The sequence below is a fragment of the Rhinolophus sinicus genome, linkage group LG04 (genome assembly GCF_036562045.2).
Source record: "Rhinolophus sinicus isolate RSC01 linkage group LG04, ASM3656204v1, whole genome shotgun sequence".
Taxonomy (NCBI): domain Eukaryota; kingdom Metazoa; phylum Chordata; class Mammalia; order Chiroptera; family Rhinolophidae; genus Rhinolophus; species Rhinolophus sinicus.
The window spans coordinates 186,193,969-186,214,107 of record NC_133754.1 but is presented as its reverse complement, the minus strand read 5'-3'; the positions used below and the strand labels follow the sequence as shown (position 1 = coordinate 186,214,107).

Genomic DNA, 20,139 nt, shown 5'->3' with positions numbered 1-20,139 from the left:
CCCTGGGCCACCCCAGGAGGACGCACGGGGGCGGCCAGACACGAGCTGACGTTCCTGAAGGACTCAAGGCTTTCAAGACGTTTTCCTCCAGCAACCGTTTATTAACCCGCCTGCTTAAAAGACCGGAAGCGCTTAGGTTTGCGGTGATGACTTTTGAACCTCTTCTTTGGTGAGGCCAGCTGCTTCTGTGGCGGGAACAGAGTTCTGATCAGCTCGGAGAGGCAGGGGTGCTGAGCGGGCTCCCGCCCCCACCCGCAGACAGGGAGGTTTCGGCTGGGAACGCCTCGATCAGCTCTCCACCCACGGCTTCCCTTACAGCTGCGGCTTCCGGGTGCCGCCACAGGGCTCACAAGGGGCAGCGCTTCGAATGCCCACACCTCACACCAAAGACCTGACCTCTTAGCCCCTTCTGTTCCTCTAGCAAAGGGAGCGAGGCTGGTGTCTAATCCACTGCTTCCCTCTGGTTCCTGTGCTGCACTCAGGTGCTGTCCCCTAGACCAGTGGTCTTGAACCTGATCCCTGGAGCCGGGCTTCCTGCAAACCAGGAAGCAGCCCCCAGGCCAGCAGAGCAGCCTTGGCTCTTAGCTTACGTTATGTGTTAGTTAATTTGGGATTTTATCTGTGAAAACGGTTCTTTTTTTATTTTTCAAAAGAAATTGAAAACCAGTGCAAAGGAAGCAGCTGCCAGTTAGCAGCCCTGCAGGTGCCACTCACCTTGCCACGCTTGAGGGTCAGCTCCCGGTCTCCTTCCATCTGCTCTCTGTCCCCAGGGCCCTGTTCTCTTGGACGCGTTGGCTTCCTGTCCTCATGTGTCAGAAAGTCATGGGGGCTGTCCCTGTGCTCGGTCCGCCCCAGGTCCTTCCTCGTGAACAGCTCGGCTAGAAGGAAGAGGGATCGGCTGCTGGAGGGGAAGTTCACCTGTACAGGGCTAAGGGCGGAAGTGGGAAGGACAGGCCTGAGCCCGCCCCGTGCTGATGGAAACGGACAGCACCGGAGGGGACATGCGCCCTCTTACGTGGGTACAGGTCTGTCATGCTGGTGTCGCTGTCACTCGGGGCTGCGCTGTCATCATCGCTGGACTCGGGTTCCCAGAAGGCTGCCCTGGGGCGAGGCGGCCCGTCACCGTCCCTCTGGTCTTCCTTCCTCTTCCTCTTGTGCAGGAGGCAGGCGGGCACGTACTCCACACCCTGCTTCTGACACTCTTCATCTGGGAGACAGGACAGGACACTGCCCGGTTCTCTCCATGTCTCCCTGTCCTCCAGACCCTCGTGCCCCAGCACACTGTGTACAAACAGACGATGGCACAGAAATGCCATCAGCTCAGTCCCTACCAGGAGAGGAGGGAGGCCAGTGGGGGTGTGGGCCGAGGGGCAAGATGGTGCAGGTCAGCTTGGAGCACCTCCTCTGGTCCCAGCCACGCTCCAGGAAGCAGTGGTTGGGAGGGCACCGAGGGGCCATGGGGCTCAACTGCAGCTTGGCCTGGAAGCCGTGCCAACCTGTCACCAGGAGGAGGCTAAAACCCTCTCTCACTCAGGCACAGTGGCTGGGAGCCTGGCCCGGAAGCTGGCCTTTGCCGACCCCTGGCCGAGGCAGAGGGGCAGGAATGAGGCTTCCCTGGAAGGACCTCCCTCACAGGAGTGACCCGGGCTGCTGGAGCTCGCCCTGTCAGCACGAGCCTCTGCAGTCCAGTGCAGCTCCCTCGGGAGGAGGCTGGTGGGGGGGGGGCTGGCTCTCACTGTCCCAAGTCCCGCCATCATCACTCGTGGGGGTGGACAAGCCCCGTTGGACCCTGGCCTCGGAGCTCACTGTCCACTTCCAACCACCTCCAGGGCCCTATCCTGCTTCATCTCTGCTACCATCTCCGTGGCCCCACAGCGGCCTGTCACAGGAACCCACAGATGGCATCTCCTCACAGTGGCGTTGGCCAGGTCTCCTGGCCGCCATGCGGCTTCCTTCAGACCACTCCTCGTCCTGTCTCAGCTCCAAGGTCCAGCATTGTAAATTACTCCTGCTCACGGGGAACCCAGCCCCACAGCTCCTTCCTGCCTGCCCGAGCAGCTGTACATGACAAGAAAATCCAGTCCCCAGGCTCTGCATTGGCTCTACAGGGGCCAAGAAACGGCCTGGAAAAGGAGCGTCCACTTTCGCCCTCAGGTGAAGACTGGGCCTCAATTCTTCACTGGGAAACAGTCAAGCCTTTGGACGTGCCGTCCTCGTCTTCCCACCATCAAACTCACCTGGCTGCCCCCACCTGGTCCTCCTTCCCTGGCCCCACGGGGCTGCAGGCCACCACCCCACTCCAGCCCGGCTGGGTCCCCACCACGCCACTCAGCGGCCTCTGTATAATTTCCAGGTCACTTTTCTGTCTCATCTTCCCCTTGGTAACATTTCCTCCTTGAATCTCCTCTCTGCCCAGACACGACTCTGCCAGGGTCCTCCTCTCCTTCCCGGACTCCTCAGTGTGCAGGCCCCGCCCCATCCCCTCACCTGGTTCCAGGGACACAAATGCCACCTTGTGTTGACAGGGTGCATCGTCTGAGCGCTGGTCCATGTTTTCAACAGCCACCTTCCCTGCCACCCCCCCAATTTAAAACGTTCCCATTTTTCTCTGAGTTTTCCCAGAAAGCCTATTATTCAGATTCCACTCTCATGACAGACACCATCTGTCATCTACCAGTTAGTTTTTGGGCCAAGAACCTGGGAATCAGTTATGCCTTCCTCTCCCTCACTCCCCTCATCTAGTGATTCTATGCACAAAACAATGAACCTCTGTCCACATCGTTCCATCTTCCCCGCCAACACCTGGTGACCCAGCCACCTTCATCCTCACTGGGATGACTGCAGTCACCGAGTGTCCCCTCATCCACTCCTTCCTGTCCCCTCTCTCCTCCTCAGAGGAACAGGGATGCTGAGACAAACTAATCAGGCTAGTCCCCACCGTGGCCCTCTCAGTGCATCCCCACAGCACAAGCTCCTGACCAGGGCCTCCACGAACCTGTGTGGTCTCGTCCCTACCTACCTTTCTAACCCCACAGTGCACGGTGGCACAATGAAGACACACCCTCAGGGCCTCACACGGCCAAGTGTTTCTGCCTCAGACCTCGCACAGAGCCTGGCCTCTCCTGGAGCACTTTCCCCCATTCCACATGTCCCCCCCCATCTCAGGCTAAAGAGAAGCACTCAGAGAGCCTTCCCCAGGCCCCCCATGTAAGGCAGGCCCTCCTGGCTCCCTGGACACCAATTATAGCAAGTCCTTCAATAACGTCGTTTTACTGTAACACTGATGAGATGTCATAGGAACTTAACTCTTGTTTATGTCAATTAGCTGATGATAAAACTGGTTTCCTTATACACTGTTCCACTTAAAGTTGCAGAGCTTATTGACGGACGTTAAGTGAGGACTCACTGTGCTGCGCAGTCTGCTTCCTGCTTTGTACCTGGTCTCTATCCTCGTCCCTCTCGTCACTGTGCCAGGCCCGCGCCTGTGCATCCCCCCAGCACTGCGAAATGACCAACAGGCCACTTCCTGGGGGAGGGTAGGCAGGCACCCCAACACCTGTGACTGAGGCAGGCGTGTCCCCCATGGCACTTACAGTTACGCAGAGCTTTCTGGTACCGCCGGCCCTGCGTATGCCGCAGTACGTGCTCTGGGGACCTGTTGATGTGCCGCAGGGTGAGTTTGCAGAACAACTGGTGCCTAAGGGGCAGGAAGACCGTGGTTTGCAGGGACAGTTCACAAGCAAGGATCCAGACCCATCTCCACCGTGGCTGCATCTCAGAATCACCCCCAGAGGCTGATGGGGAGGGGGGAGTGGAAGGGGTCTATTATGTGGACTGAGCATCGGGATTCTTAAAATCTCCAGAGCACTTTCACTCTGTGGGGGGTGGGGAGGGTCAGAACCACTGATCCTGACGGATGGTGGCCCGACCGTCTGGCTGGTAGGAGCCAGGCCAGCCTCCCCAGATTGCTCCAGTGGAAGAGCGCATATTGAAAACCCAGCCTGGCAAAGTTCTCCGTATACGGGAGCGTTCACCATCACCTCTTCCTTTTGACTATTCTTACCAACCGCACACTCAGCTCAATCAAAGCTCTCCTTTAAAATGAAGGTGTGAAACTGACCTTGTTCAGAACTCAGGTGACAAGCGCACCAATCCTCTATGAAGCAAACAGGCCCAGGTGACAAACCTCGCGTTTACAAAAAAGCAAACAAGCTCAGCAGGGCCGGTATCCTCTGGGATCCCACCCAGGTGACTCAGCTCCAGGGCTCCCACCTGCGTCGCAGGTCTCCTAACTCCTGGGAAGGTGGGCGCTGCAGAACCGCCCGCATCCTTGAGGAGCGCTCACCCAACGGGGAGGGGTCGGGGATTCGGAGTCTGCCGCGCAGCAGCGGCCAGACTCAGGCTGGCACTGCCCCACCCGGGACCCCTGCGGGGCCAGGCCCGCGCGCCCGCCCCCGCCCACGTACGGGTTCTTGGTGCTGGGCACGATGTGCGGCTCGAACTCTGCGTAGTCAAAGGCCGGCGAGGCGCGGACCAGCCGCCGGTACTTCTTGCCGCTGGTGTAGACTTGGAGCTCAGGCAGGCGACATGGCAGTTCGTGGCCCGTCAGCGTGCACCGCACCTGCGGGCGGAAGGGCAGGGCGGTGAGGGGTCCCGGGGCGGGCTGGGGGGTCCTGGAGGCAGTCAGAGACTCCCGCCCCGCGGACCTTGCTGGCGCCCGGCTCCAGCCGCAGGCTCGGGTGCTCGCGCAGGAAGGCACGCACGTCCGCCGGCGGCTCGCTCATGGCTGGAGGCCCGCGGAGCTGGAAGCTGTGCGCCACTGGAACCGCGTGGAGCCGGGGCCGGGAGCGGGGCCGGGGGCGGGGCTCGGCGGCGCCCCGGAAGCAGTTGTCGCCAGGCCCGGGAATGAGCAGCGCGGTGATGGCTGCGGCGGCGCGGTGGCTGGGGCAGCTGCAGCGCGCGGCGGGTGCAGGGCAGGTGAGCGGGGCGGCCCGGCGGAGGCCTGTCGGGCGGGTTAGGGGGTCCGCGCCCGGGACTGAACGAGCTCAGCCAGCCCCGCGCGTCTCCGCAGGCCCCAGCCCGCGCGTTCAGCAGGAGCGTCCTTGGGGTTCCCCCGCGCGCAGGTGAGGACTCGTCCCGGCGTAACCTGGGCACCTGGGGCAAGCCGCCCACCCCTCCACGGTGCACGGGCCCGTGGGCGTTGAGATAAGCTCTGGTCGCCTTTATTATACTTAGTGCCTCTAAATGGAGCGTTGATTGCGTGTAGGGCAGTCCCAGGGCTGGCTCCTCTCGCACACATACTCCACACGCGGCCGAAGACGTTAAGTGACATGGCAGTGTCTGGTCCGCCTCATGAGGGGCCAACCCAAGATTGAAACCCAGGTGTCTGGGATCCTAAAAGAAAGTAAATCTGATCTTCACAGCTCATGTTGCTGGCCTGCTTTTTCACCATCTACAAGGCCATGATGCTCTTTTTTGGTGGGACTCGCCCTCTAAACTTAAATGCACTTTGTGTCCATTTTTCATCTTTAAGTTAATGGGCAATGAAAAGGGGAAGCTCATAAGAGAGCTCTGTAAACCACTATCCTGAGTTTGTATCACATTTCTGTCCCTTCAAAGAGCAGCAGCCAGAACCTGTGGTCTCAGTGCACTCCAATGCACGTCACCGTGTTCTGGAGTGAAAGGCATGGGGGTGGTTACATCAGTCACCCAGGGTCGTGGGTGGTGGCAGGGCCAGGACTAAGGCCGAGGTCTCCTTTATTTGGTCAGTAAGCATCCAGAGTGCCATGCGCTGAGCACAGGCTGGCTCCTGACCGCAGGGGGTGGTCTGTTCACTGCTTGTGGAGCCCGTGCTCTCGGGCAGTATTAGCGGAGCTGTGAGGAGTGGGCTGCTCCAGTCTATTTGTTCAGGGCTTCTGACCCCATGCCCGTGTTTAAAACTTCCTAGGATTGGCCTGGAGGCCAAGCAGGTGTGGCAGTTCAGCAGCAGAAGCACCTGCCACAAAAGCGGAAGACGACTCCTTTCTCCAGTGGTTCTTGCTTCTCATTCCTGTGACTGCCTTTGGCCTGGGAACATGGCAGGTAAAGACTGGCCTCCAGCTCCTGTGGCTCCGAGTCCTTGACCCTGCTGCCATTTGCCTGGGCTTAGTCTGTTCCCACAGGTCCAGCGTCGGAAGTGGAAGCTGAAGCTGATAGCAGAGCTGGAGTCGAGAGTTATGGCCGAGCCTGTCCCTCTGCCAGCAGAGTGAGTGTGGGGCTGCTGGCCTGGGGCTGGTCTCACTGGACGCCAGCAGCGGAGTCTGGCTTCTGCTTGCCTCCTGGCCCTCAGATGGGAGCGCTCAAGACGGGTGGTTCTGCTGCGCTTCCTACTAATACCAACCACCCGGGGAAGCTGCCTGAAGTATATAAGGAATCTGAGATTCTTGCTTTCACCGTCTTTTCAGGGCCATGTACCTGAGGGACCCCCCCCCCACCCCCCATGCTGATAGCACCCTATAGTGGCAGTTCTTAGATATGGGTGAGGGCAGGCAGTCATGTCTTGACATGACTGTATTTTGAAAATGTGTCCTAAATGGTGTCACTGCCTTCTCCCCTCATTTCAAAGCACTGTCCTGGCGGAACAGCTATCTTCAATGAAGCTTTCCGGGAGAGTGGGGGGGGAGGGGGGCATACCGGTGTGTTTGCAGGTGGGGTTTGGTCCCACACATTTGATCAAATTCACACAGCAGTCCACATTTTTGACTTCTCTTGGTAATGTGGACAGTTCGGCAGCACAGATCTGTTCCCACTTGGCATCTAAGGGATTAGCTTCCCCCTGTAGCGGGCTCCTTGCACCCCAGCTGTCCCCAGTGCCTGCACATTGTCTCATTCCCTTCAACATTCCTTCTGTGGCCACAGTGGGCTTTGTGGTTTGCAGTCCCGAGGGTCTGTCTTCCTGCCAGACCTTGCTTGGCCCAGCTCTGCTTCTCTCTCCTGTGTAGCCCGGTGGAACTGAAAAGTCTGGAGTACAGGCCGGTGCAAGTCAGGGGGCACTTTGACCACTCCAAAGAGCTGTACATGATGCCACGCAGCATGGTGGACCCGGCCCGGGAGGCCCGGGAGGCCGGCCGGCTCTCCTCCTCCGTCCAGAGCGGTGCCTATGTTATCACTCCTTTCCACTGCACTGACCTGGGGTGAGTAGGACTCACAGGGAGCTCACCAGCTTGGCAGATGGAGTCAACACATGTATTTTCTTCTTCCCTTTCAACCCCTATCCTTGGGAATATCCTGGGGAACCCAGGAAACCCAGAAAGGTTCAACTGCCTGAAGAGTTTGTAATTTGTGACACTAAGCCAATTAATTTAGCTTATTACTGCACAAGTCCTGTGTTAAGCTTTGAAAGGAATGAAAGTCTAGTGGTCAACAATGAAATACAGCATCAGAGACAAGAGGAACTCAAGGGAACCCCCGCTCTGCCTAGAAACAGTCAAGTCAGGGAAGGCTTCCCAAGGTACTATTGGGGCCAAACGTGTAGAGATGGGAACATTCCAGGGAAAGGAAATGTGTAAAGGGGCACTGCGACGAGCAGCTTTCCAAATGTTAAATGTACAGATGAAACCCTGGGGCCCATCAGCCAGCATCCGGTTGTAGGCCTGGGATGGGCCCTGCTGCCTTTCTAGCAGGCTGCCCGGTTAGGAGGGAGACTGGAGGCGGATGCACAAGGGAGAAGTGGGTGTCTGAACCCTGGCTCTGGCAGTGTTGGCATGTTCCAGTGGGGGGGGGGCACACAGTAGAGACGGGGGTTAACCTCCCGCCAATCAAAACACAGGCACCAGAGGAAGGCTTCCCATTGGCACAGCCTTTCAGGAGCTGGAGGCCTCCGCCAGCTACTCGAGTCCTGCTTTAAACCCTTCCGACTTTTCTTTCTGGAGATGCCTGAGTCAACACCAGTGAGAACCTCATTCAAAACCCCTTCCCCACCTGAAGCAACATGCTTTCATTATTCTAGAGTCACCATCCTGGTAAATCGAGGGTTTGTCCCTAGGAAGAAAGTGAATCCTGACACACGGCAGAAGGGCCAGGTAAGGGGCATGACCCCTCCCTTCAGGTGAGCAAGGCTCTGTGGCAAGTGCCCAGGCTCCACGTGGAGCAGAAGGAGCAACCTCACTTTCCTTTCCAGATTGAGGGAGAAGTGGACCTGGTCGGGATGGTGCGGTTGGCAGAAACCAGGAAGCCTTTTGTCCCTGAGAACAATCCAGAAAAGAACCACTGGCATTACCGGGACCTGGAGGCCATGGCCAAGCTCACGGGTGCAGACCCCATTTTCATCGATGCAGACTTCAGTACGTTGTGACCAGCCTGCCCCAGGTCAAGTCGTCAGTAAATAAGGGACCTGCTTACCTCCCTCTCACTCCAGGGGAGCCCGTTATGTCCCACTGTCTACATTCTAGTGTTGGGGGAGGGATGACAGTATGCTTAGCAGGTACGAGGCAAAGCTCGGGGGGCTGGCTGGTTCCACATCAAAGGTCCCACTGAAATCACTTGAAATTGGCCATGCAAAAATGAGCTCTAAAAAGAGCTAGAAGGCACCAAGCGGCTGGTGTGACAAAAATTGAGGGCACTGAGCCTGTCTCTGCAGAAAGCACTGTCCCTGGAGGACCCATTGGAGGGCAAACCAGAGTGACAGTGAGGAACGAACACTTGCAGTACATCATCACCTGGTGAGTCACTGTCCCCAGCTGCTCCCTTGCCCCCCCCCCTTCAGAACCTGTTCACTTTTTCTCTTTTAACCCAAGGTATGGACTCTGTGCGGCCACATCATACCTGTGGTTTAAGAAATTCGTACGTCGGACTCCTGGCCTGTGACAAGGTTAGCTGATGATGGAGCCCTGTCCAGGAAGTCACTGAGGAAACATTTCAAGAGACTTGGTTTTGTGCTGGGTCATGTACTATTACTGGTACAAATAAATCTCTATGTGGCGTGCGTTCCAGTCTACCTGAAGGTGCTGTTTTTAAGTGGCTGATCAGAAAACCCAGGCTTGGTTCAGAATATTCAAGTACATGCGTGATCAAACAGTTTAAGACTGCTTTTCAAAACTAACGAACACACGGCAACTTACACAGTAGGTGTGACAGCTCCTGTTCTATGGAGAACACTAAAGGCCCTGGTTTGAAAATGTACTTGCCACCATCCCAGACTCACCCCTTAATGGCGATAAGGCAAATCACCTTCAACCCCAAATGGCCCACGGACACCGGCTAAAGGAGACTTTTTATTACTTTTATGTACAGAAAACGCCAACAGGGTACACTCAGCCCAGCTTGGTGGCCAGTTCTTTAGCCTTTGCCTTTTCCAGCTTGGCAATGCGAGCCACCGACTTGGGGCCCAGGACGTTGCCTCCCCAGTGACGGCGGATCTGCAACGACAAGAGCAGCCATTAGCTTGGCCTGTTGCTTTCTGAGGTTCTCAAATACAGCTCATGCTGTTCTGTTTGGTCGTTCCAAACTGATGGCCCAATATACTACTCAGAAAGCCACTCAGCCCAACTAAAGGCATGATTTACCCATGGCAGTGTGTGGAGAGTGGCTGCTTACCTCATCGTATCTGTCGTTGTAATTGGTCCGGATAGCTTCCACCAGCTTAGCCAGCGCTCCTTTGTCTTCCCTGACAAGGCAAAGGAGAAATGTGGGTTACAGATCCCCAGGTCCCACTCCCAGAGCACAGGAATGACCGCCAAACACAAGCCTTTTGCCTCAGATAGAATATGACCACATGATTTATTCAGGTGAAGAAATTCATAACCATCATTGGCAAAGATTCAGATAAATGTATCTTTCAAGCTAGAACATTTGGTTTTTAAGGTGAAATCCTAAGAGATCAAATGAACGGGGCGGGGGAGGCAAATGGCCCCCAGCTATCCTTGGGAGTTTTAGGCGACAATGCATACTTACGAGTTAACCTGTGTGAAGGCGACAGTGGTGCAGGTCTTCCTGTGGACTAGACGCCCCAGCCGGGCCTTCCCCTTGAGAATGCAGTAGGGAACCCCCATCTTACGGCACAGGGCAGGCAGGAAGACCACCAGCTGGAAGAAAGCAGTAGCTCTAAGAGTGTGTCTTGCCTGGAAGCAGTGCATTTAAGAGCCAGCCTTGTGGCAATTGCTCAGTGTTAAAAAGCTCATGTACTTGTACTTCAAGAATTAATTCAGTAAGAAATTCACATCATTGCAAGAGCCACAAGTTGGATCCCTTGTCAGTACGTTCCCAAATGAAAAGTGGCCACTCCCCTTTGGCCCCCTAACATGCCACACTCAGTATTAAGCTTTATCTTCCAGATACCGACAAACAAAAAGAGCCTAGTAGTCAAAAGCAACCCCAACGTACCTCGATGGGATCCACGTCATGTGCAATCACCACCAGCTGAGCCTTCTTGTTCTCCACCAAAGTGGTGACAGTATTAACCCCTAGAACACACAACCAGTTTGCACAAGCACTTGGGGCAGCTGTTAACAAAAGCAGCTGTACGTACAGTGGGCCCAGCTAAAATCAGGGTTAAATAGCTTGGGTTTTATACATCGATTCCAGTTCAAGAAATGCATACATCAGTCCCAACAGCCCGCCCCACCATTCGGCCTCTTCATGGAGGGCCACTCACCTGCTCGAAGGACAGGTGGCCTCTTGGTGGGAACATCCCCCTTGCCAGCAGCTTTTTTCTCAGCCCGAGCCAACAACCTCTGCTTCTTTTCTTGCTTTGTCTCGGGTCTGTACTTGTGAGCCAGTTTAAGCAGTTGAGTAGCTGCAAAGATAATCATTAGTTTAGGTCTGTAGATTAAGTTCTAACCTGTCACTTAATGAAATAACTGCTAAGTCACTGTCCCGAATACAAATCCCACTTCAAGGAGCCTCAGGCCACATATATAATCTCAGTTACGCCACCTTCGTGTTCTAGAAACTAAACTAGGAATTTTCACCTAGTACTGTCAGAGCAGACACCGCAACCCCGTTCTCATCCGAGAAACCCCCTCCCACGCTGGTTTTATGCCACAGAACCTCACCTGTCTGGCGGTCCAAGGCCTGGGTGAACTGGTTAATGGCAGGAGGCACTTTCAGACGCTTATAGAGAATAGCTCTTTGCCGCTGCAGCCGAATGTACCGGGGCCATTTGACAAAACGGGTGAGGTCCCTTTTGGGCTGGATGTCCTGTCCTGAGAAGTAAAAAGGCAACACTTGAGTGAGTCTCAAATTCCCTGTCAAGTTCACATTCAGGGCCACTCAGAAAGGTACAGGTGCATCAGCGATCTTGGTGGTTCAAGTGTCATCACCATCTTTCAGATAGCAAATATTATTACATCATCTGCACACAAACTCCTAGGCCCACAGGGGAGACCAGCGATACCTCTCCTGATTCAACACACCGACAAGGTGTACATAGCACTGTGGTCAGGGTGCCTGTCCTGGGAGTGCTGGTTTCGTGACAGCCAAACCGAACCCCAAAGGCCCGAATCTGACTAAGTGAAACGTTCAGACGCTTACAACGAGACCATGAGCCATGTAACTTCACTAACCCCAGCTCAAGGGGAGAGGTTAAGAACTGCGCCCAATTTCCATCCAGCTAAAAAGTAGCAAACTGAGAATTGGAATCCAGGCAGCCCCCACTCCAAACCCACTAAAACCTGCGAATAAAGACGAGACCATAACCTTCTGTACAATGAAATACTGTTGCTGGTTGGGAGCAGCACTATGTTCACCCCCCTTCCTTACTCACCAATGCCAAAATTCTTGGGCCTTTTCTCAAACAGAGGATTCACCACCTTCTTGGCCTCCTGCTTCTTCACGACAGCAGGGGCTGGCGCCACCTTCTTCCCCTTGGCCTTCTTCCCTTTCGGCTGGGAAAAAGGAAACGCAGTTAAACCCCCTCCTCCTCCACTACTGAGGAGTGGGCTCAGGCTGCCCTCTTAAGACAAGGGAGGCCGGTGAGCCGACCCGAAACGTCCCTGGGAGCAGGTCGGCCCCGGTCTCAAGCCCGGGCGGCGCAAGGCCCGCGATCACCCCGTTCGTGCATCAGCGATCTTGGTGGTTAGGGTGTCTGCACCGTCACTCAGATAGCAAATATTCTTTCACATCATCTGCACGAACCGTGACAGCCACGCAACCGTGTTGCCCCGCGGCGCCGCCCCAAAAGCTGAGGGCAGAGCTGGAGGATGCGGACAGCCGGGGCCGGCCCCCTCCCGGAGATACAGGGGAGACGGTGGCCCCCTTGAGTGTGGCTCCCGAAGCAACACGGGTGGACTTAGAACGTCACGCCGAACGTCCCCGGGCAGCCTCCAGGACCGCGAGGGCCCCCAGGGCGCTGGAGCGCCTCAACCCAAAAGCCCGCATTGCGGCGACGATTCCCAGAGCCACCCCCGCCAACCCGCCCAGCCGCTAGGAAGTCCCAATGCCGCTGTGTCAGGCCCCTTGGGGCTCTCCTCCCGCCGGGCGGTGGAGGAACCCCCGTGCAGCCGCGCCCCAAGAAGGATGGCAGCGGATCGAGCCCGGACCCGGCGCCGGTACCACGAATTACAGACCTACTCACCATCTTGGGCTACGGAAGGAGAAAGAAAGAAAAGAGAATTGTGGGAAATATGTATGCGACCTCGGAGATCGCGAGAACTGGCGCCTGCGCGGGATTTCGGATTTAAAGCCACAGGACTCCTTTCGCCCGAAACTCAGGTCGGGGCGTTGCCTAGAGCGGGAGGCGGGTCTGTGAGACCGGAAGGGGCGTGGAGACGGTGGCGAGCTCCCCCAGGCCCGGGGAGGCGCGGGCGAACCGGGGCTTCCCGAGCGCCGCCGCTCGCTCGTTCCCCAGTTGGCCCTGGCCAGGTGCCCTCCGGGCCCGGGGTCCGCGGACCAGGTGTGGGCGTTGGGGCAGGGTCGCCTTGTGTTTACCCCCGAGTGGCTGCGCCAGGACCCGGGCCGAGCGCTGGGGCGTGGGGAGAGAGGGTGGTCGGGCCGAGACCCCAGAGCCAAGAGGCCGTCGGCGCGGCGGAGGGCAGAAGCCTTGCGTGGCGGCGCCCCGGGAGCCGGGCGTGGAGCAGGGCTGTGGGGGCAGATTAGGAAGGACTAGTTGGGTAAAGGGGTGGAGCAGGCATGGGGGCGTGGAAGCGGCTGGCGGCGGGCAGGTGGTGAGCTCCTGCACGCCTGTCGCGGACATGCGTGGGCCTGGTCTCGGAGAAGTCGGCTGGAGCCCCGCAGGATGCTGCGGGCTTGTCAGCGGTTCTAGGATGAGCTCGCCCACGGAGAGGGTGTGAAACGTCCGCAGTGCACCTGTGTGCAAACAGATTGGACGAGTTTGTTTGGCAGAAAGGGAATCCCGGGAGAGCGGCACGTTCTGCTGAGGTGGGGGCATGGAGGTGGGCAGCTGGGGTTGGCTGTGCTCACGCCAGACTCGGTCCCAGGTGCTGACTGGTGGCCTCAGACCTCTGACCCCTGCACTGCCCAAAGCCCCACCATGGCCCAGCAGAGAGCCCTGCCACAGAGCAAGGAGACACTGCTGCAGTCTTACAACAAACGACTCAAGGACGATGTCAAGTCCATCATGGACAATTTCACCGAGATCATCAAAACCGCCAAGGTAGGTGGGGGCCTCCAGTCTCCTGCCCCGTCTGAGACCAAAGGAAGGCGCCGGGTCTAGAGAGTGTGGACAGCGTGAGCTGAGTGATTGGCCTGCCCTGGTCAAGAGTGTAACGAGTGCTCTGTGCAAGGTGGCCGGGATACAGCAGCAGTAACACCCAGGCCAACAGATAATTAAACCCGCTAACCGCAGGCCCTGGTGAGGCAGGTGTACGGGACTCTAATCCAATTGCCAGGTTCAACATCCGGCACCACTTACTAGCTGTGGGTTTGGATGGGACTTGATTTCTCAGTGCCTCGGTTTCCCTGTAGGGTCCTTGTGATGATTGGATGAGGTTATCTGTGTAAACTGGCTGCTACTGGACCTGACAAGGACGCAGGCATCGTAGCTATTGCCAGTGAGTGCGGTCACAGGGAGAAGCCAGGGAAGGCCCCTCCAGGTGGAGAGAGCGGTCAGCATTGGGGTCAGTGGGGCCGGATCATTGCATGACCACTGCAGACTTGGAAGGCTTGTTTGAGCAGTAACGGTGATGATGAAAGCTAGCATTTGCTTAGTGTTCACTACACGTCAGACCATGCTGGGAGGGCTATCTGTGTCCTATCCCATTTCATCTTCACAAGACTGTGAAGCAGGTAGCTCTGTCCTTTCCATTTTCAGAGGATAAAACTGAGTCTCAAAGTTTAGTAACTTGCCCAAGATCATTCTAATAACTGGCAGAACCAGGATTTGAATCCAGGAAGTCTGGCTCCTGACCACTTAGGGTACCCTGACCCCAGCTTGTACCCTGGCAACGTCCCTTGGGGAAGCTCTGTCCAGGTGGATGGGTTGGGCAGTTAGTAGCCTGGACCATTTAGTGTCGGGCATTTACTATCTTAACACATTTACAGGCTCTTTGGTCTTTCCTGGCCTCAGGTTTGCACACCTGTAAACTAGAGATGGCTGACGAGGTGTCTGTGAGAATTCTGTAAGATGGTGATGGTCAAGGGCATAACATGGTGCCCGGCACCCAGGAAGTGCTCAGTAAACAGTCACTTAAAAAGATACATTGTCCTTTCACTCATCCATCCAGCTTACTGAGTCTCCGAGCTGGTGACACTAGTCTGTACTGAACAAGGCTCCACAGCCCAAAAAGACTTGACCTAGACCTCCCTGCTCCACGCCCAGCAGTGTGTAGGCATCCGTCTGTCCTGCCGAAGGTACCTACTGTCTCCTTAGAACAGAACGAGAGAGGGAAGCTGAACACTGCCCGAGATCTGGTAGCAGCACCCGCTGTAGGAAAGAAGACGGGCGGGACGTGGGTGTGCTGAAGCCGGTGCGTCCCTGTGGGCCAGGCACCTGCCAACTCCAGGCTTTCTCGTTTGTCCTCCAGATTGAGGATGAGACGCAGGTGTCCAGGGCCACTCAGGGTGAGCAGGACAATTACGAGATGCACGTGCGAGCCGCCAACATCGTGAGTCACCAAGTGGAGGGCCCAGCCCAGGCTCCAGCGCCTTGGGGTCCTCACTGGGGTTCCTGGGTGGGGGGCAATCACTTCTCCGGAGCCTCCCTCAGGGGGAGGGCTGTCTGTGGCAGCGTGTGAGGGGTGGGCAGGTACCTGGCTTCGTCCATCCTGTTGAGTGCTATGCAGTGGCTGGAAAGGGGTCGGCCCTTCCTTGCTGACGAGCGAGCCCCAAGATGCATTATGAATGAAACGCAAATTGCCAAGTGAAACAGGATGTACGTTTTGGTCCTTTCTGATGTCACAGAATAAGCACATCAACCAAATATTTCCATAGTTGTGTGCCCGTGGGTAAAACACATAGGAAAGGTCCCAGAGGACTCTGTTCTTCTGGCAGGCATGCTGCCCAAGGGAGGGCAGGGCAGGTGGTTAAACGGGGTGCTAGTTTCATCTGTGGGGTTGGCGGTTCTGAGACGCAGAATGTGTGCTTGGATAACTTACGTGATTGGAGATCAGAACCACTAGGTCAGAAGCCAGGGGCCAAGTGAGGGGAGGGACTAGGGAGCTGGCGGCACCTGCTGTCTGCCCCGCATGCCAGGGAAGCATTTCGTGCAATCGCGGGGGTGCTGGGGACCCTGCCTTCCTGTAACTTACCTGCTGGCTCTCGCACTTCTCACAACGACCCTGTGAAGGTCAGTGCCGTAGTCCCTCTTTGCAGTTGAGGAAACTGAAGCCATTGCTTGGCCAGAATCCGGCCCATGGCGACAGGGCGCTGTCACTGCCTCACCTGCCTGCCCCGGTTCCAACTGCCGCAGGTCCGAGCTGGTGAGTCCCTGATGAAGCTGGTGTCCGACCTCAAGCAATTCCTCATTCTCAACGACTTCCCTTCGGTGAATGAGGCCATCGACCAGCGCAACCAGCAGCTGCGAGCGCTGCAGGAGGAGTGCGACCGGAAGCTCATCACCCTGCGGGACGAAATCTCCATCGACCTCTACGAGCTGGAGGAGGAGTATTACTCGTCCAGGTACAAATAGGGCTGCGCGCCGCACAGCGCGGACCTGCAGACCTGGGCCCGGCCAGCAGGTGCGGCCCAGCCGGACCCAGCAGCCCCGGAGGTCCTGTTTTTCCAAACCCTGCCTGGTTTCAGAGCAGAGCTCATGGTCAGAGCGTTTGATCAACAGACAATTTACACCATCCACCGGGCCCTGGGCATCGGGATGAAAATCACAGAACTTCAGGGGTTGGGAGGGCGAAGCCTGGAGAAGGAAGGGCCGAGCCCGCGTTCCTGCCTGGGGTGCCTGTTGCCTATTTTTGCGACTGTCTCCTCCTTTTAGCTTTTTAATCAATATTTAGACATTCCAGCCAAGGCTTAGCTCCTCTTGGCCACCAGGTGCATGTCCAGGACACCAGTGCTTCCCCAGGGAAGTAATTCCATGTGGGCATCACCACACCCCCAGTGTGTGGGTGGGTGGGGTGCGGTGGGGAGTGGGGGGTGTCCTGGGCAGGAGGAGGAAAAAGCCCAGCAAAGGGTGGCCTTGAAAGCCAGGCCTGGTGTACTTGGACCACCTAGTTCCTGTCCATGGAGCCAGAGCCCTCCTACGTGCGAGGCCCATGCTGGGCCCACGGGATAGCAGTGGGCAAGACCCATCACCCCAGCTCTCATGGGGCCACTTAGAATCCTGAAACCTGAGGCCATTTGAGCTAGAGGGGCCCTGAGAAATCTGAGTAACTTACTAAGGGGGAAACTGAGGCTGGAGCCTGGGAGGCCTTACACCTCCAGCCCCATTAACTTGGAGAATCAAGACTCAGTCCAGCAGACAGAGTCCATGCCCCCTGTGCCCTCACCTGGACAAACCTGCCCTCCCTGTGGTAGGTTCTAAATGTTTCTTTCTGCCTCATGAAGCTATGCTGGGGCCACAGCTGCGCCGAGCCAGCATGGTCTGTGGTCTGGGCTTGGAATCAGTGGCCCCTCATGGTCCCTGTCCATCTTGGCCTCTGTGGGAAGGGACAGTGTGTCACTGCCCAGCTGGAGCGGTTCTAGACTTTTCCAGAGTGTTCTGGGGCCGCCTCTGGTCCTTGATACCCATCGGCTCAGCAACATGTGGCAATTGCCTCCTAACACCAGGCCTTCTGAGAAGTGTCCTGAATGAGTCCCTGGGGGGATTTCAGACCCCACTGGGGTTGTGGCTCACAGCCCTGCTGGCTTTGCAGAGTCCCTTCACATCCCTGTTTATCGCCGTTGTCCCCAAGGGCCAGGCCTCTAGACTTAGCAGCTACAGGACAGCAATTCAGCTCTGCCTCTTGAGGTTGAGGGCAGAGGGGAGGGGAGGGGACCTGCCCAAAGTCACTCAGCAGGGCTGAGGGGGAACCCATGAGGGCTGAACACCAGGCTTCCCACACATGTCGCCCCCATTAGTATGTGGTTCACTGAGGCGGGTTCTGGGCTGGCCTGGTGGCCCCTCTGGCTGTCCCTGGTGCCTCAGGAGGCCGAGTTCCTATGATGCCTGTAAGTGGCCAGGGCTCAGCTGAGCCAGGGCCTGCAGGCTGTGTGCCGCTCCCTGCTTCTCCCTCCAGCTGTGACCAACCTGAGCCCCCAGTGCTCAGCCCGCCCTCCAGCCTCCGAGGCCCTGCTGCCCCGCAGGCCCATCTCCACGCTTGCTCGCATGCTTTCCACTCGTGATTTGCTCTTGCTCTGCCTCTTGCCCTCTGCTGTCTTATGGGACACTGCTCTGTGCCCAGGACGGTTTCTGAGACTGAACGCCAAGGGCAGGAGCAAGGGAGGGAACGAGGGTCAGGGCAGGACGTGGGAGAAAGCCAGCTAGACAAGTGAGGGGTCGGTCGTGCTCTAGAGTCCCCCTCAACAGCCTCGGGAGCCATGCTCTTCACCGGCCCTCTCTTCTCCTGTACCCCAAGTCCTCCAGCAGCCAAGTTAGAGATGGGAACTATTCAAGGAGCCTGTCTGAAGTCGCACAGCTGGTCAGTGGCACAGCTGGTCAGTGGCACAGCTGGTCAGTGGCACAGGACAGAATACCAGGCCTGTTCCTGGCACCGCATTCGAGCTCAGTACCAGCCAGCAGCTGACCTGGAAGTGAGGCAGGGTCTCCGCCCTCCTTGTAAAGTGTAGGCCATGGAGAGACCGTAGAGCTTTGGACATTGGTTCCCTCTGCCAGTGAAGCTGGCAGCTCCCCTGCCAGAGGGCAGCTGGAGCCAGGACGGGAGGTGCAGCGGGGCTAGGACAGCCATGTGACAGGACAGACACCTGGGTGATCGGTGGAGGGACCTACCTAGGTCATGCAGTCACGCAGACCTGCCCTGGCTGGTCCCGGAAGGCTCCCACTTTAGGGTGCTGAAGGACCCTGAAGCAAAGGTGGCCCCAGTGCCTCCCCCTCAGCCAAGCCTGCTTGACAGGGTCCAGCACAGAAGAGAAGAAGGGAGAGGCAGGTCTGGGGTGCGGTCTGTTTTCTTAACTCTGCTTCTGTCTCACGTTTCCCTCCCCTGGCTTCCATCTCTGCCTGCTCCTGTCTCCCTGGCTTTCTGGTGGTGGAAAAGCTCGAGTCTTTGCGAAGCTAATGACCTGCCTCTGTGTGAAGCTTACTGGAGGCTGGACCTCGACACAGACACCGCTGATGGCCTCTCGGCCCCTCTGCTGGCATCCCCGGAGCCCAGCGCTGGGCCTCTGCCAGCTGCAGCTCCTGCCCACTCCCACGCCAGTGGCCCTGGTCCCTCAGAGCATGCCTGAGTATCCCCTTCCCCCCAGGGCCCCTAGGATCTTAGGGACAAAATTTGCTGCTGTCCTCTGGGCCTGCCAGAGCCTCACTCTATTCAGCCTTGGTTTCTGCTTGGGGACTGCTGTGGCCTCCTTGGGAACCTCATCGGCACAGGGACAGCCCACCCAGGAGCGCTGGGGGAAAGGAGTTCCCCCATCCATTTCCGGGGTGACCCACTCTGCCTTCCCAGCCAGCTGGGTGGAAAGAAGTTTCCAGGGGAGTTTGGCCTGGTGACTTAATGGGGGCAGGGAGGACGCCGATGTCAGACCTTCCCCGAGCCTGCTGTTTAAACTGGGGAGGGCTCTAGTGGACACTATAGCCACGTCCTGACTCCCACCCTCAGGCCGGCCTCCTGTGCAACTACCAGGCTGCCTTGCCTGAAGGGACCCCATGGGGCTGGGGGCAGGGCTGCCTGTTCACACAGAAGCCAGGCGGGCCGGGTCCTTCCTAATTCTGCTACTTACACAGTGGTTTTTTGTAACAAGACTTGAATAAAAACACCACGGCAAAGGCCCTTTTGCGTTAGTTCGTTCGTTCTTGTTCACATCTGCTCAGCCTGGGATCACACCTGATCTCCTAGTGGCTGTGGGAATAACGGCTCCTGGACTCTGCCTGGACGGCTTTGGGTGCCAGGTCAGCCTTCTCCCCTCGGAGGCTCTGGACAAGCAGGGGTTCAGTTAGTTTGGGGTTATAGCTGCATTCCCGTTGCAGATTTGCTCTGGACCTAGATCCTTAATATTTGGTGAATGAAAAACTACTGCCATAACTGCACATTATGTGGCCCAGGCACCTGTACCATTAGTCGGTGCTGTTGTCACCTGCATTTCAGGGAGGGGTGGCCATGGGCTGGAAAGGGGTTGAAGCATTGTATCCACGGTCACGGATCTGGGAAGCAAAGTGGCAGAAATCAGGACTCACCAGATGGAACACTAGGCTCAGTGCCACTGTGCCAGGGGTTAACTGAGAATGTGGGCAGGGTCACAACAGAAGAGCCATGACTTCAAGCCTCCGCCCTGTCACTATTGTAAGTGGGCATTTTCCCGCCAAATCGTGTCGTAACACGGGGCTTTTTTGACATTTTCTCGCCAAAATTAGACTTTCCGTAAAATATTCATATCTTTCGATCTATTTGATATTTTTCTATGAAACTTTCAGTGTTTTAGTTTAAAAAGAGGTCTCTATTTATTTACTTTGCAAAATTTTTGCCGGTTCCAACTAGAGGCGATATGACGAGTTTACTCGTTTCCCACAAAAAAATGTGTTAAGAAGGCCGATCATCAGGACCTGCACTTGGAATTCAACAACTGTTTTCTCTCCCTGGCCTGTGGCAACTCACATGGCACCTA

General features: G+C 56.8%; 4 protein-coding genes and 5 non-coding genes across 12 annotated transcripts; 2 read left to right on the top strand and 7 right to left on the bottom strand.

Moving 5' to 3' along the window:
• Window positions 1-76: 76 nt before the first annotated feature.
• On the bottom strand, window positions 77-4,839 carry SURF2 (surfeit 2). The gene is made up of 6 exons (XM_074331317.1): window positions 4,707-4,839; window positions 4,467-4,621; window positions 3,594-3,697; window positions 1,016-1,207; window positions 715-878; window positions 77-185 (listed from the first exon to the last, which is right to left on the bottom strand). Exons 1-6 carry the CDS (start codon window positions 4,782-4,784, stop codon window positions 102-104), a joined length of 777 nt encoding a protein of 258 aa, XP_074187418.1. The 5' UTR covers window positions 4,785-4,839; the 3' UTR covers window positions 77-101.
• On the top strand, window positions 4,783-8,964 carry SURF1 (SURF1 cytochrome c oxidase assembly factor). Of its 3 annotated transcripts, none has more exons than XM_074331313.1 (9): window positions 4,783-4,977; window positions 5,072-5,123; window positions 5,948-6,081; window positions 6,162-6,244; window positions 6,981-7,172; window positions 7,988-8,060; window positions 8,159-8,321; window positions 8,618-8,699; window positions 8,775-8,964. In XM_074331313.1, the coding sequence occupies exons 1-9, from the start codon at window positions 4,783-4,785 to the stop codon at window positions 8,842-8,844; spliced, it is 1,044 nt and encodes a 347-aa protein (XP_074187414.1). In that variant the 3' UTR covers window positions 8,845-8,964. The 3 variants fall into 3 exon arrangements, with proteins under 3 accessions (XP_074187414.1, XP_074187415.1, XP_074187416.1); XM_074331314.1 differs by having other exon boundaries at window positions 4,893-4,977; window positions 6,149-6,244; XM_074331315.1 differs by lacking the exon at window positions 5,072-5,123 and having other exon boundaries at window positions 4,916-4,977.
• Window positions 8,965-9,238: 274 nt separating this feature from the next.
• Window positions 9,239-12,551, bottom strand: RPL7A (ribosomal protein L7a). Its single transcript, XM_074331319.1, has 7 exons — window positions 11,741-12,551; window positions 11,031-11,180; window positions 10,631-10,771; window positions 10,360-10,439; window positions 9,931-10,061; window positions 9,574-9,643; window positions 9,239-9,395 (listed from the first exon to the last, which is right to left on the bottom strand). Exons 5-7 carry the CDS (start codon window positions 10,026-10,028, stop codon window positions 9,291-9,293), a joined length of 273 nt encoding a protein of 90 aa, XP_074187420.1. The 5' UTR covers window positions 10,029-10,061; window positions 10,360-10,439; window positions 10,631-10,771; window positions 11,031-11,180; window positions 11,741-12,551; the 3' UTR covers window positions 9,239-9,290.
• Window positions 9,727-9,793, bottom strand: LOC141571407 (small nucleolar RNA SNORD36). Its single transcript, XR_012496150.1, has one exon. It is a non-coding gene; the product is annotated as a small nucleolar RNA SNORD36 (small nucleolar RNA).
• LOC141571406 (small nucleolar RNA SNORD36) lies at window positions 10,134-10,206 on the bottom strand. The gene has a single exon (XR_012496149.1). It is a non-coding gene; the product is annotated as a small nucleolar RNA SNORD36 (small nucleolar RNA).
• Window positions 10,516-10,586, bottom strand: LOC141571408 (small nucleolar RNA SNORD36). The gene has a single exon (XR_012496151.1). It is a non-coding gene; the product is annotated as a small nucleolar RNA SNORD36 (small nucleolar RNA).
• On the bottom strand, window positions 11,263-11,334 carry LOC141571410 (small nucleolar RNA SNORD24). The gene has a single exon (XR_012496153.1). It is a non-coding gene; the product is annotated as a small nucleolar RNA SNORD24 (small nucleolar RNA).
• On the bottom strand, window positions 12,033-12,106 carry LOC141571411 (small nucleolar RNA SNORD24). The gene has a single exon (XR_012496154.1). It is a non-coding gene; the product is annotated as a small nucleolar RNA SNORD24 (small nucleolar RNA).
• A 52-nt stretch (window positions 12,552-12,603) lies between the features above and the next one.
• Window positions 12,604-19,307, top strand: MED22 (mediator complex subunit 22). 2 transcript variants are annotated; one of them, XM_019728940.2, is made up of 5 exons: window positions 12,615-12,868; window positions 13,413-13,588; window positions 14,958-15,038; window positions 15,842-16,050; window positions 18,576-19,307. In XM_019728940.2, the coding sequence occupies exons 2-5, from the start codon at window positions 13,466-13,468 to the stop codon at window positions 18,763-18,765; spliced, it is 603 nt and encodes a 200-aa protein (XP_019584499.2). In that variant the 5' UTR covers window positions 12,615-12,868; window positions 13,413-13,465; the 3' UTR covers window positions 18,766-19,307. The 2 variants fall into 2 exon arrangements, with proteins under 2 accessions (XP_074187417.1, XP_019584499.2); XM_074331316.1 differs by having other exon boundaries at window positions 12,604-12,868; window positions 15,842-19,307.
• The last annotated feature ends 832 nt before the right edge of the window (window positions 19,308-20,139 follow it).

What these genes read in the sequence shown, in the direction of transcription:
- SURF1 (XM_074331313.1), top strand. Translation starts at nt 4,783, where the DNA reads ATGGCTGGAGGCCCGCGGAGCTGGAAGCTGTGCGCCACTGGAACCGCG. An exon ending in GCGCGGCGGGTGCAGGGCAG is followed by an intron (nt 4,978 to 5,071) that starts GTGAGCGGGGCG and finishes GCGTCTCCGCAG; the next exon opens with GCCCCAGCCCGCGCGTTCAG. An exon ending in ACACACGGCAGAAGGGCCAG is followed by an intron (nt 8,061 to 8,158) that starts GTAAGGGGCATG and finishes TTTCCTTTCCAG; the next exon opens with ATTGAGGGAGAAGTGGACCT.
- SURF2 (XM_074331317.1), bottom strand. Translation starts at nt 4,784, where the DNA reads ATGAGCGAGCCGCCGGCGGACGTGCGTGCCTTCCTGCGCGAGCACCCG. An exon ending in TGGAGCCGGGCGCCAGCAAG is followed by an intron (nt 4,622 to 4,706) that starts GTCCGCGGGGCG and finishes TTCCGCCCGCAG; the next exon opens with GTGCGGTGCACGCTGACGGG. An exon ending in CCAGAAAGCTCTGCGTAACT is followed by an intron (nt 1,208 to 3,593) that starts GTAAGTGCCATG and finishes CCTGTCTCCCAG; the next exon opens with ATGAAGAGTGTCAGAAGCAG.
- RPL7A (XM_074331319.1), bottom strand. Translation starts at nt 10,028, where the DNA reads ATGGGGGTTCCCTACTGCATTCTCAAGGGGAAGGCCCGGCTGGGGCGT. An exon ending in GCCTTCACACAGGTTAACTC is followed by an intron (nt 9,644 to 9,930) that starts GTAAGTATGCAT and finishes TTGCCTTGTCAG; the next exon opens with GGAAGACAAAGGAGCGCTGG. An exon ending in ACAACGACAGATACGATGAG is followed by an intron (nt 9,396 to 9,573) that starts GTAAGCAGCCAC and finishes TTGTCGTTGCAG; the next exon opens with ATCCGCCGTCACTGGGGAGG.
- MED22 (XM_074331316.1), top strand. Translation starts at nt 12,604, where the DNA reads ATGCGACCTCGGAGATCGCGAGAACTGGCGCCTGCGCGGGATTTCGGA. An exon ending in GCCCGGGGTCCGCGGACCAG is followed by an intron (nt 12,869 to 13,412) that starts GTGTGGGCGTTG and finishes ACTCGGTCCCAG; the next exon opens with GTGCTGACTGGTGGCCTCAG. An exon ending in AGATCATCAAAACCGCCAAG is followed by an intron (nt 13,589 to 14,957) that starts GTAGGTGGGGGC and finishes TTTGTCCTCCAG; the next exon opens with ATTGAGGATGAGACGCAGGT.